A 14,644-nucleotide genomic window follows, 5' to 3' on the forward strand; every position below is an offset into this window, starting at 1 on the left:
AGCTTTCTCTAAGCCTACAAACGCTAGAAACGTAGGTTTGCCTTTCCTCAATCTAGCTTCTAAGATAAGTCGTAGGGTCAGTATTGCCTCACGTGTTCCAACATTTCTACGGAATCCAAACTGATCTTCCCCGAGGTCGGCTTCTACCAGTTTTTCCATTCGTCTGTAGAGAATACTCGTTAGTATTTTGCATCCGTGACTTATTAAACTGATAGTTCGGTAATTTTCACATTTGTCAACACCTGCTTTCTTTGGGATTGGAATTATTATATTCTTCTCGAAGTCTGAGGGTATTTTGCCTGTTTCATACATCTTGCTCACCAGATGGTAGAGTTTTGTCAGGACTGGCTCTCCTAAGGCCGTCAGTAGTTCTAATGGAATGTTGTCTACTCCTGGGGCCTTGTTTCGACTTAACGTATTTACTCGAATCTAAGCCGCACTCGAATCTAAGCCGCACCTGAAAAATGGGACTCGAAATAAAGGAAAAAAAATTTCCCGAATCTAAGCCGCACCTGTAATTTCAGAATCGAAATTCAAGGGGAGAGAAAAGTTTTAGGCCGCACCTCCAAATCGAAACAAAGTTGGTCCATTGTAATATGAGACACAATTTAGGTCGAATGAATGACGATACAGCTACAGTAGTTTGGTTCGAGTCATAAGCTTAGCAGTTAAGCTTTACCAGGTAGCCATTGCTATACGTCAGGCGCTCCGTCCGTATTTATTGGGGTACCCCTCCTTTTTCACGTGCTTCGTCTGGTTTGAATCAATTGCTTAGTTTGCTTTGATCTGATAATTGACATTTTCTTTGTTATAGGTGTTTACGTCACTCTTAAGCTGAAAATGCATTACTGTACTGTGTCATGCATTGTTGGTCGCTTTCTGATAGTACATGTTTACGACCTGTCGCGGCTCACGGCATGGCTTGCTTTTGTGCGCGCTACTGCCGCTTACAAAAAAAAAAAAAAAAAGAGAGGAATCGTCTCATTAGCGAAACAATGGCAAGAGACTGCTATTTGTTGTTACTTACACTGCTGCTTTCTTTGATAATGATCAACAAGAACCAAATAATAGACTGCGTATGATAGAACATGTTCTGAAAGAGAGGTAGGTGAAAATTTTTCTCCGTTTGAAAATCTTTGCGGCCCCTTCTTTAGTATATCAAATTCTGCACAGAAATTAGTGTCACCTTAGGTTTAAAAATCTAGTCAGTTGCCGTGCTTCATTTCTGACTGTATCACTATTAGGCATAAGAATAATACGAATATAAACATGACACGATACGTATATTCTTCCACGTTTGCTGTTGTCTCACTCTAGTTTCGTAGTTTATTAGGCAGACAGGATTTAAATGAGATAGCAGCAAACATGAAAAATACGTGGCAAAATGTTTATATTCGTATTATTCTTATGGTGAAGAGAATACTTCATGTGATTCACATTTCATCAGGTTCCTATTAGCAACCATCTCTTCTCACAGGTAGGAAAAAATTGAGAATGTAGAGTTGGCCATATTGACAAACATCCCAAACAGTCTTGCCAGTCGGATTTTCGTAGTACATTGAAATTCTGCTACATTTGAAGATGAACAATACGGAATTTGTATTTACTTCATTGCATAATGTATGAAAATGCAGTGGTTGAAACTCGGAGTGGAGAAAAAAAGCTCGTCTTGCACCCTTCTTCTTCTTTTTTTTTTTTTTTTTTTTTTTTTTTTTATTACTGGCGCAGAGGTTTTGGCGCCAGTATTTATATTTGTGCCTACAAAGCTTGCCTGTGTAGCGCTACATATATTCGACGGCAGAAGTTAGTTGTGGCGGTACCTACCAACATTTTTCAGAACTTCCGCTTGCTTTGCACTTGATTCTAAGCCGCAGCCGGTTTTTTGGATTACAAAAACCGAAAAAAAAGTGCGGCTTAGATTCGAGTAAATACAGTAGGTCTTTCAGTCCTCTGTCAAACTCTTCACGCAGTATCGTATCTCCCATTTCATCTTCATCTACATCCTCTTCCATTTCCATAATATTGTCCTCAAGTACATTGCCCATGTATAGACCCTCTATATACTCCTTCCACCTTTCTGCTTTCCCTTCTTTGCTTAGAACTGGGTTTCCATCTGAGCTTTTGATATTCATACAAGTGGTTCTCTTTTCTCTGAAGGTCTCTTTAATTTTCCTGTAGGCTGTATCTATCTTACCCCTAGTGAGATAAGCCGCTACATCCTTACATTTGTCCTCGAGCCATGCCTGCTTAGCTATTTTGCACTTCCTGTCGATCTCATTTTTGAGACGTTTGTATTCCTTTTTGCCTGCTTCATTTACAGCATTTTTATATTTTCTCCTTTCATCAATTAAATTCAATATTTCTTGTGTCACCCAAGGATTTCTACTAGCCCTCGTCTTTTTACCTACTTGATCCTCTGCTGCCTTCACTACTTCATTCCTCAAAGCTACCCATTCTTCTTCTTCTGTATTTCTTTCCCCCATTCCTGTCAATCATTCCATTATGCTCTCCCTGAAACTCTGTTTATCCAGGTCCCATCTCCTTAAATTCACACCTTTTTGCAGTTTCTTCAGTTTTAATCTATAGTTCATAAGCAATAGATTGTGGTCAGAATCCACATCTGCTGCTGGTAAAGTCTTACAATTTAAAACCTGGTTCCTAAATCTCTGTCTTACCATTATATAATCTATTTGATACCTTTTAGTATCTCCAGGCTTCTTCCATGTATACAACCTTCTTTCATGATTCTTGAACCAAGTGTTAGCTGTGATTAATTTGTGCTCTGTGCAAAATTCTACCAGGCGGCTTCCTCTTTCATTCCTTACCCCCAATCCATATTCACCCACTACGTTTCCTTCTCTCCCTTTTCCTACACTCGAATTCCAGTCACCCATGACTATTAAATTTTCGTCTTCCTTCACTATCTGAATAATTTCTTTTATCTCATCATACATTTCATCAATTTCTTCGTCATCTGCAGAGCTAGTTGGCATATAAACTTGTACTACTGTAGTAGGCGTGGGCTTCATATTCATCTTGGCCACAATAATGCGTTCACAATGCTTTTTGTAGTAGCTTACCCACATTCCTATTTTCCTATTCATTATTAAACCTACTCCGGCATTACCCCTATTTGATTTTGTGTTTATAACCCTGTAGTCACCTGACCAGAAGTCTTGTTCCTCCTACCCCCGAACTTCCCTAATTCCCACTATATCTGTCTTTAACCTATCCATTGCCCTTTTTAAATTTTCTAACCTACCAGCCCGATTAAGGGATCTGACATTCCACGCTCCGATCCGTAGAACGCCAGTTTTCTTTCTCCTGATAATGACATCCTCTTGAGTACTCCCCGCCCGGAGATCCGAATGGGGGACTATTTTACCTCCGGAATATTTTACCCAAGAGGACGCCATCATCATTTAACCATACAGTAAAGCTGCATGCCCTCGGGAAAAAATACGGCCGTAGTTTCCCCTTGCTTTCAGCCGTTCGCAGTACCAGCACAGCAAGGCCGTTTTGGTTAGTGTTACAAGGCCAGATCAGTCAATCAACCAGACTGTTGCCCTTGCAACTACTGAAAAGGCTGCTGCCCCTCTTCAGGAACCACACGTTTGTCTGGCCTCTCATCAGATAACCCTCCGTTGTGGTTGCACCTACGGTACGGCTATCTGTACCGCTGAGGCACACAAGCCTCCCCACCAACGGCAAGGTCCATGGTTCATAACTTACGCAATAAAAATGCTCAAGTCTCTTCAGCACTGCTACTCCCAAGTTGAAAAGGAAGTACTTGCTATCATCTATGACCTAAGAAAATTTTACGTGTTCTTATATGGTCCTAAGTTCCACAATCCACAATCCCTTGGTTTCATTACTAACCCTTCTGCTTCATTGCCTGACAAAGTAGCACGCCGTCTCCACTGTTGGGCATTCTTTCTGTCCCGCTTTGACAATGAAATACATTTTTGGCCTATCACTCAACATGCCAACACTGATGTTCTGTCCTGACTTCCGATGGGGCCAGATCCTACTTTTGACCAGGATGAATGCCTTTGTTTCCACTTATATGTTGTGGTGCAACATACAGCAAATGGGCTCTCCGATCACAGCTGCTGTCACCCCAATATCCCTGTATGCAATACCTGACTAAGCACTGCGGCATCAGGCCGACAGTGCGCTACACTCAAATCATCCACCAACGGCATCTGTGTGAACTGGCCACCAGAGGCTGCCTGCAGTGTGTCACAGGACTTGAGTTCATGGCATGGCAGCTGCTGTGCCATGTACCATAGTGCTCCTCTATATAAGGACAGTACAGCAGGCATTCGCTCACAGATGTATTGTTACCATTTACCTGTGTCAGCTTCTATGTTTGTTAGGTTCTATGTTTGTTAGCTGACACGCTAATGTTTGAAGAGGAAGAACTGTCTGCTCCAAAGGAACAGAAATCATGCCAGAAATGCTCTGATTTGGACAAAATTCTGCATGATTTGAAAGAAAAATGTGCCATATCCACACGCCAGAAAAAAGTAGCTATTCCTACCTTTGCACCTTCCAGCTGGTCTATTGACTACACTGCAAAGGAATTCAACGTTTCTATATATATGGTAAAGCAAGCTAGGAAAATAAAAGCAACCCAAGGAGAGCTTCCATAACTTCAGCAGGCTCAGGGTAAGCAATTGCATTCATAAATAAAGGTGCTAGTGTCGGAGTTTTATGAAAATAATGACTACAGCCGAATAATGCCTGGAAAAAAAGACTATGTAATGGTGAAAATGGGAAATGTACGTGCACAGATGCAAAAAAGACTATTGCTATGCAACATATCAGAACTATATGTAGAATTCAAGGAAAAGTATCCCAATACCAAAGTAGGTTTATCATCTTTTTTCAATCTTCGGCCAAAATGGATTGTGCCTGTAAGTGCAAGGGGCACACACAATGTTTGTGTATGTGAGACCCATCAAAATGCTAGGTTGATGCTTGCTGCTGTAAAGGATTCTGGTCTGGATTACAAAGGTGCAATGAAGCTGCTAGTGTGTGATATCAGTTCCTACCAGTGAATGATACATAGGTGTGAAAAAGTGTCCTGGTAAGGCAAATCTTGCAGAACACATGAAGAACAAACTGTATGGTGAACTCCTTATGGAAGACAATGAACTTGTTTCTTATAAACAATGGACACACATGGATCGCACAAGTCTTGAAACAAAGCAAAGTACAGTGGAAGATTTTGTTGAAATGTGTTGTCAAAAAATGGACAAACTGACCACACACAGCAACAGCACAATCGGCTTATCTCCAGTTTTGTAAGGATAATTTGAAACAAGATGAAATTATGCATTTATAGTTCAAGATGCCATCCAAGGATATCATTGGGACAACAGTCAAGCAAGTCTCCAGCCATTTGCAATTTACTATAGAGGTGAATCCGGTGATGTCTCTGTCATGAACCTGTGCGTTTTTAGTGACTGTTTAATTCATGATGCCATTGCAGTTCATGCCCACATTCACACTGTTATGGCATATGTGAAAAACACTCTGCCTCACATACATTTTGAGAAATACTTCACTGATGGGGCAGCTAGTAAGTACAAAAACTGTAAAAATCTCAAAAATTTATGCATGCATTACCATGATTTTCAGATTCATGCAGAATGGAATATTTTCGCAACAAGTCATGGTAAAAATGTATGTGATGGTATTGGTGCTACCATTAAGCACATGGCATCACGAGCTAGTCTGCAGCACCCTACAGAAGGTCACATTCTAACACCTCTTCAATCATTTATCTGGGTACAGAAGAATATCTCTGGCATACAATCATTCAATGTTTCGAAAAATGAGGTGAAATCAGTCGAAGAGTTGCTATAAAGCAGACTAGAACACGTTAAAACTGTTGCAGACACAAGGAGCCATCATCACTTCTCTCCAGCGGACTCTGACAATGTGCAGATGAGCAGACTGTCCGGTTATAACTATAGGTTCATGCACAACATGTGTCTTCACAGTGTGTATGACTCAGGATTCAGAAGCAAAACCAGCAACATACAACCAGGTTGCTATGTTATTGCTGTTTATGATGACAAATGGTACTCAGGATATGTTGCAGAGTGCTGTGAAGCAGAAGGTGATGTATTTGTGAACTTCATGGCACCAGCAGGACCATCAAGATCATTTCATTGGCCACATTTGGCAGACAGGTGTTGGATTTCTTTTGAACATATTCTTATGACAGTTCCAGTTCCTACCACAGTGTCAGGAAGACAGTACAATTTGCCACTCAATGTACAGAGTACAGTAGCTAAAGTGTGGGAGAACTTCTGTTCGAAGCACAATCAACTGGTTTTTAGCAGTTAAGGTGCAGTAAACATCAATGATAGTTTGTGTTAATCTGTCTATATGTTGTTGCTTAGTGATTAAAAAGTTGTGGGAGAGGATAAGAAGAGGCAGAACAGTTTATGATATGTTTTTACAAAATTGTGTTGTGGAATAATGACCACATCACTAAATACATCTGTCAACTTCCATTGTACACAAATGTCTTGCAATAACATGCTGAAATTTTGAGATATATATCATTATGGTCTACTTATGCACTGTGTGAAATTTGGCTTGGATACCACTTGTCCCTTTTGTGCTACCACACTTCGAAAATCCATGTTTTTCAGGTAATTTTTCAAATTTTTGTATTTTCGTGTGCATGTAACTCAGTTTTTGTGACTGATATGGGCATGATGAGTTCTGTGTGTGTTTGGGCCACATTAAGCTTACCACAAAAAATTTATACCCCTTTTGAGTGAATTATATTTGGCATAGAGGGCACCTACAATATGTATCTTTTAACGTATTACATTTTTTCAATCACAGTTTGGAATTTTTTATTTTCCCTCAGAAATATGTTGTTGGTGTTTTGATTCATGGAGTGTGTTCTCAAAATGGATGTTACTGGGTTGTAAAAATTTCACTGGACTGTGTGGAATAGTTCCAAAGTTATTAAAACCTGAAGTTGGGTCTGAAGATAGATTGCCGGATGCGGGTTGCAATTTCCGGGTCATGCCACCTTCTTACACAAGTCATAATTCTGGAACTAGTTGGTAGGGGAAACTAATACTTTGTACACGAGTGTTCCACACATGGTAGAATTAGTGTACTGAATTTCAGTCAAATCTGAGACTATGAGCTGGAGCCCTGGTTGAACTGACATGGAATGACCCAACTCCTTTATTTTCATAATACGTTTTTGGCATGGCCCATCACAGACTTGCACAATGCAATATTATTACAGTGCTGTGACAAAGAAGTCTTTTGACTTACAGAACATGAAGTTATCAAATTCACTTCAGCTAACAGATGTTCAATCATACTTATAAAAAATTAGATAAGTCTGAAATAAAAGTTAAAAAAAAATTAAAAAAAAGAAAAAAAGAGAAGCTGTGAAGCACAGAGCTGAAGGAATGGGCAAGCGTCAATGGAACTTTGGATATGTACAGACCAATGGCAGGTACATAAATGATTGACATTGCAATTCTCCATGAAATATAGAATGGCCACCAGAGTACATTAGTTTGATTGCATTTAGCGTTGTTACGAGGCCTGGTGTAAGTACACTGACAGTCCAAAAAGTTTTGAGGTGAGATTAATTAAAAATAGAGGGATGTTAAGATGTGGTTTTAATGCTTAATCTCTTCTACATAATCTCATGCCACTTGAGTACGATGCACTATCTGAAACTACCAGAAAAGTCCTTCTTTGGGACGCTGTTCAACTTGCATTTCAAATTAAATGGAATGTCGGTCATGTCGTCAAAGCACTGTCACTACATGTGAATTCCTGCACTTTGTTGTTTTGTAGTGGGTTTGTATTGATAACACAAAGTCTTTCCACCAGTAATGATTTCTTCCAGAAAAGAACTGCCCATGTTTCGCATTCCAATGAAGTCACTGCATGCATCCATACATCATTGTTTTTGTTTGGGAGTCAAGGTGTAGTACAGGACAAACTTTGCACACACTTTTCTCATCTTCAAAACATTGTGGACAACATCTTGGACAATCTACTGCAATTTGTGACGCAACAACATTGACACACTACAGTTGCACATCCATTACTTAACATTGCCTGCTCACAACTGATTGGTTAAATGCAGATTAGTTCACATTGACATAATAGTTGCTGTTCCGACACTGATAATATGCTAAGAAGAGAAGAAGTCTAAGAACTTTATGGGTGGATGGCATACAAAAGGCATGAAAAGAGTCAAGGACAGAAAGATGGCAGCATTATCAGCACCTAACAGAGGGGCCTCATTGTGGGGCTCCATTTGGGCAGCTGGTAGAATCATGCAGTATCCAGATTTACTATGGCATTTGGATCTGACAGTTGCCCAATGCTGGATTGCATAGGAACGTGAGAGCGGGTGTACTCATTGTCAAAGTTCCGGTCAACCATGTCTGACCAACACAAGGAAGGATGACCTTATGGTGCACCAAGTACACAGTAAGCCCTTGACATCTGTACCTCCCGTCAAAGAGCAAGTTAATTTGGCATGTACTGGTAAGTTCACTATATATTGGATTTGATTTTATAATCCCTGAAATAACATCACATACCCTCTCAAAGTGCTCCCGTTTTTTTGACAGTATGTTTTTTTTTGTATGTTAAAATATACTGACAATTTCAGTCTGTTAGTTAAATTTCCTTACCAAAAAATCCAAGGCAGCTTGTCATTACATAGTTCTCAAGTGTACCATAAAACAACAGCTTATGCCAAAATTTTCCAAAGCGAGTACCAGGTTGGCACCATCTGGTACAGAAACACCAGTGTTTCACAAATCTTCTGACACTGAAAACCAAAGAAAAATTTTTATGTAAAGAATATTCCTGCAGTTTATTTATCTCAAGAACTATGCAGTTCCATGCATTTTCAAATGTTGCAAAATGACTGCAGAATTGTGAGTTACACAGAAAAGATGTGAACTGCAAAGCAGATTGGATGTAATCTTGATTTTTTTATCCATTTGTACTGAATCAGCAGCAACAGCAAAAACTTGACATTCACTGCTGGACTGCATGAATGGTTTATTGCCCACCCGTTCTATGATATCAATGAATTCTTCAACTGTAAAATGCAGTAATCCAACAGATGACCCACTGTACATTTATTGTAACATAAGCTAAAATATTTCAGTAGTCAATACCTTATCACACTGTACTATAAATTGTAACTTCATTTGACATTGTCAATTGCTGTAATAGCCTAAGGACAATAAAATCTTTATTATTATTATTATTATTATCATTGTGGTCTTCAGCAAAATGCATCCACACTATTCCTGCTTGGTTTCTAATGTAAGCCTATGTTTCATCAGGATCTTGTCTCAGTATTTTCTTATTTCTTGGACTCCAGCAAAGAATTCCTTCATCCATCTACAATTACATGACCCACCTATCTGTAGATCATTGTCACTACAGCCTTACTCGAGTCTTTCATTCTGGTAATTCCCTGGTATCATATTTGTTTTCCTGTCACCCCTAGCAATTCCCAACATACATTTTCCATTGTTTGCTAAACATTCCACTAGTTTTAAATGGTATCACTGTGCCACTGTTAAATGTCAAAACAGGTAATACACACTTACCATAAACTTTCCACTGGATCTATAGTCTATAACAATACTAACCTGGCAGTATCACTACAAATCCTCAGTGATGCATGCAGAACTGTAGTGTCATATCCTGAAGCCATTTTAGTTGGCAAACTCAAGAGTTCAATGAGAGATGTAACACTACTGAGTTGATACTCTTATACATTTACTCAAATTAAATTGCACTTTTGTTAATAATTAGCAATTACTTAACAAGAATTTTATTAGTAATTCTCATCTGATCATTCTACTCTTATTTACCAAAAGCAAGGCATTTTTTTCCATGGTCCAAAAATGTGTCTGAAGCTTAGATTCAGGGGTAAAGCCTAAGGCAGTTAAAAAAGAGAGAGAGTGAGATAATGCCACCAGAAGCCACCATGAACAGTTATTTTTCCACAGAAGTTATTTTGTTAGTGTTAGAGTTTTTTCAAATACTCGCAGCAACAAAAGTAAATCTCTTTACACACACACACACACACACACACACACACACACACACACACACACCGCCGGCCGAAGTGGCCGTGCGGTTAAAGGTGCTGCAGTCTGGAACTGCAAGACCGCTACGGTCGCAGGTTCGAATCCTGCCTCGGGCATGGATGTTTGTGATGTCCTTAGGTTAGTTAGGTTTAACTAGTTCTAAGTTCTAGGGGACTAATGACCTCAGCAGTTGAGTCCCATAGTGCTCAGAGCCATTTGAACCATTTGAACACACACACCATCAGAATGTATGTGACTGCTTCAACTCCATTCAGAAGCTGTTGGCACATGCTGATGTACATCAAACCATTTCTCAATGCTGCCAGTATACGTGACATAACAATTTAATTTCATATTCATGAGTACAATTAAGCTCTGCATTTGAACACGAGTGTACCTATAAATAAGTTTTTGCGAAACCTTGTTACTATGATACAAGATAATTTGTTATTTACCATGCTAAGTATTTGTGTAAACGGGATTCGTACACCACCCGAAAGACGGGAGAAAGTAGGAGCCAGCCATCGAAAATACTTTGGATGATAGATGTGTAACCAATTTGTTTCATTAAAGCCTCAAATGTTGGGGAAAAAACGGCAGAATCAAAAGTTGCACACCTTGTAAAAATTTTTGTGTAGAGCAACATACAGAAACATGTGAATGTGAGCTTAAACTAAATAATGGCACTTTTATAATTGTAGCCATGTATAGACCCCCATTGGGAAATTTTTAACTATTTTTGAAAAGCTTGATTTTTTGTTCTGCTATCTGTCAGACAGAGTAAAGCAAATTATTGTTTGTGGGGATTTCAATGTAGATTTTCTGAAAGAGTCTGACAGAAAGATTGACCTTGAAGTATTACTTGGTTCTTTCAATTTGACATCAGTTACTGATTTTCCTACTTGGGTAGCAAACTGAAAACTAAGAAAAATATTTAGCAGTTTTAAACATGTAAAATTTATTGAAACAGGCTGTTTACTTAGGGAGCACTTCACAAGACATGGGCTGCATAGAATTTCTAGGGATAAGAGAGAACTGTATAAGCAGATCTTGGAATGCTATTTCCAAAACCAAAACAGAGTTAAATACGTGACACTCCCATTACCAGAAAAATGAATACCTGGACCATTTAAATTGGCATCTTGTGTAGCATTTCCAATGAAAGTTTCCATTACATAGGTACAAAAACTGGATGTACCAGCAGTAGAATAATTATTAGCAACTGATTTGATGACAGAAATACAGTATCACATGCCAGTGACTCACAGAGCACTCAGCACACTTAACAAGTCAGAATTATTTGAATCTCGGCAGTAATCACAAGAATAAGCTAAGAAAAAAAGAGAATTCCACACCCCAAGAGGATATTTGACATCCTTCACAGTTGAGGAAGAGGATACAGCAGACCAGAAACCCAAACCATCATCATCATCAGGATTTCCTTCCAGTGAGCCAGATAAGAACTCTATGAACGATATGCCTCCATTGGTTTCTGTCCTGGTATAGCTTTTCCCTCTCTCTGCTACATCCCATGTTACTCCTCTCTTCTTGAGATCTTCCTTAACCTGGTCTGTCCACCTCTTTCTAGGCCGCCCAACTGGTCTTCTTCCTGATACCTCCATCTTCAAAAACTGGTGTGGAGTTCAAGCTAAGTGCATTTGCTTCACATGACCGAACCACTTCAATCTCAAAGCACTCATCCTCTCCTCTGTAGTCAACGTCACCTGCAGGTCTCTCAGGGGACACCGCCTTAACACAGCACCATCAGTGCGGGCGAGGGGGTTTACGTGCTCTGGATCCAGAGGACTATGCCGGTGGTAGCGTAGCTACCAGCAGGGTCACCCATGCCGGACAGGCCAAAGAGGAGGAGCCAGACAAAGTGTGTCCCACAACGACCTATCATTAGCCTGTCTCCTATCCCATCCTATCCTATACCTCTCCTTTTTCCTTACCATTATCAACCCTTGCCAGGGATGGGCGAAGCCCTTAACGGCAGCTATGGCGGAGAAGAACATCTTTGGTATGGCACAGCTGGTGGAGGAGGCACCCCTTCGCTCCTAAGGACAAATGAGGAGTGGAACCACTGCCTTGTGGTGAAGAGGGATCTTCAAAGGCTGAGGGAGTAAACCCTGAAGGAGAACCCTCAGATGTGTTAGGCTTAGCAGGCCAGCAGATGAGAAAAAGTTGTTATTGCTTTCAATAAAAGAATGAAGCCCAAACCTCCGATACATATACTCCGTGAAATTACTCTGGCACCCAATAATTTTAAAAATTTAAGCAAGTCTAAATCTCTAGCAATTTTCTACCAGAACATAAGAGGACATAAAAATAAAATAGACCAGTTAGTAATGAACCTAAATGACAGCGAATGTCAAAAGTAACCTGACATACTATATTTCACACAGCACCATGTTACAAGTGGAATTCACATGCTGTGTATTGACAGCTTCTGTTCAGCAACTCATTATTATAGATCTACCATGGAGAAAGTGGTGTAGTGATTTATGGTAGAAATAATGTAATATTTAGAGCCCTAGACTTGAGTAATTTTTATATGGGAAGCAGAAAAAAATGGAGGGAGGGGGGGGGGGGGCAACCATTTCAGTGCTGTTACTAGATGACTTTAATGTAAATTTCTTGTCTGAAAGTAGTAACAGAGTAGAACTGGAGCAGCTGATGAGTTCTTAACAATTTAGTGCAAGTGGTAGAATTTCCCACTATGGTAACTGACCATCCTAGTACTTTAATTGATAACGTTTTTGTTGATGAGTCTAGACACAGCTGCCTGACAGTCAGTCAAGTATTAAATGGATTGTTAGACCATAATGCTGTAAGTCTTACTATCCCTCAATTCACTCTTACAATCAGACCTATCTAGAAAACTGTGAGATTAATACATAAAGAAATAATGGAGACATACAGGCAGAATCTAAAGCCTGCAGATGTGGTCTGAAGTATGTAATATAATATAAACAGGTGTTAACTTAAAATTTGATTTATTTATTAGTCAAGCTACAAGGCTTTTTGAGGAGGTGTTTTCAAAGTAAAAGAGCTAGAGAAAAAAAAGCACCGTAACACTGCAACAAAGTCAAGGATTACTCAGGGCATAGAAATTTCAAGCAAACCGAAACGGGAATTGTAGGCAGCTGCCAGATTGCCTAACAGTTCCAAAATGATGAGGCATGATAAAGAGAAATGTAAGATATTAAGGAAGGTGATACAAAAATACAAAAGTATGCGCTTAAAAGAGAAAACTGATAAATCTAATAAGACAATGAAAACCATATGGAAATATGTGAAAAATGTTCGGCTGTCAAAGAAATGATTAGTTTAAGAAATGGGTGCGTTAACGTGGATGATCTTGAAATGCTAGCAAATATTTTCAACAATCATTTCATAATAGTTACAAATCCAGCAGCGTGCTTAGGTTCTGTACACAAAGCTACAAAATTCTTGCATAACACTCAAACTAACAAAATAGAAGTGATGAATGTTTGGAAAATGACAATGAAGGAAATAGAAAAAAATAACTTTCTTTAAAAAAAAAACAAAAATTCTTCTGGAGTTAATAGCATTTCCAGTGATTATTGAAATATTGCTGTAGAGGAATAAGTAGAGCCCTGTGCCACATTTTTAATATGTCACTTGACCAAGGAGTAGTCCCTGGCAGATTAAAGTATGGACGTACACGACCAATTTATAATAAAGGGAGAAAAGGCAGATGCTACAAACTATCTATCACAGTTTTAGTATTCCCATTTTTTAAGGTATTGGAGAAAGTGATACAAAGCAGAGCAGAATGGTGCAGCATCTTAGTAAATACAACAGCCTCAGCAATAGTCAGTTTGGTTTCCAAAAGGGGGTATCAACATAGAATGCAATACATACATTGGTTGGCAGTTTTTTGGAATCTATGAATGACAATACAATGACATTTGGAATATTTTGTGACCTGTCAGAAGCTTTTGGCAATGTTGAACCCCATATTCACTTGAACACCCAAGAAAAGAGTGGAATAGTTGGCAAGTAGCTTGTACCTTAGTTATGTGGTAGAAAGCAGACAGCTATAATGGAAGGAATGCATGGTGGCCATGTATCTTCAACTGTGGCTCCATTGGAATTAGAATGCCTCAAAGCTCAGTAGAATTAGACTGCCTCAAAGCGCAGTATTGGGTCTATTGCTTTTCTAATATTTATTAATGATTTGCCATGTGACACCACTATATCAGTTCATAATCCTGCAGGGAATATATTAAATGACACACTAAATATGGCATTTGCAGATGTGGTTTACAAATGATTTAAAATTGACGGTCTTTCGGTTAATCTATAAAAGACCAATTACATTAATTTCTCCTCTAATACTAGTGTCGCAGACAAAATAAATTAAAAATGGGTGGCCACAAGAGTCCTCCTATTTTTGCATCTGCATACAGACAGCATACTGAAGTGTCCATACTATATTCAAGATCAGTGAAAAAAACTGAGTACAACAACATTTGTCTAAAGAATAAAGT

At 39.1% G+C, this 14,644-nt stretch overlaps 1 protein-coding gene across 1 annotated transcript in view; it reads right to left on the bottom strand.

Annotated features, from left to right (window-relative positions):
- Nucleotides 1–14,644, bottom strand: part of LOC126236889 (DC-STAMP domain-containing protein 2) — a 291,191-nt gene that overhangs the window by 269,091 nt on the left and 7,456 nt on the right. Inside the window, exon 2 of the mRNA XM_049946567.1 lies at nt 8,706–8,806. Coding sequence (XP_049802524.1) covers nt 8,706–8,806 — 101 coding nt within the window. The remainder of the gene's footprint in view (nt 1–8,705; nt 8,807–14,644) is intronic.

The sequence above is a fragment of the Schistocerca nitens genome, chromosome 1 (genome assembly GCF_023898315.1).
Source record: "Schistocerca nitens isolate TAMUIC-IGC-003100 chromosome 1, iqSchNite1.1, whole genome shotgun sequence".
NCBI classification, from domain to species: Eukaryota; Metazoa; Arthropoda; class Insecta; order Orthoptera; family Acrididae; genus Schistocerca; species Schistocerca nitens.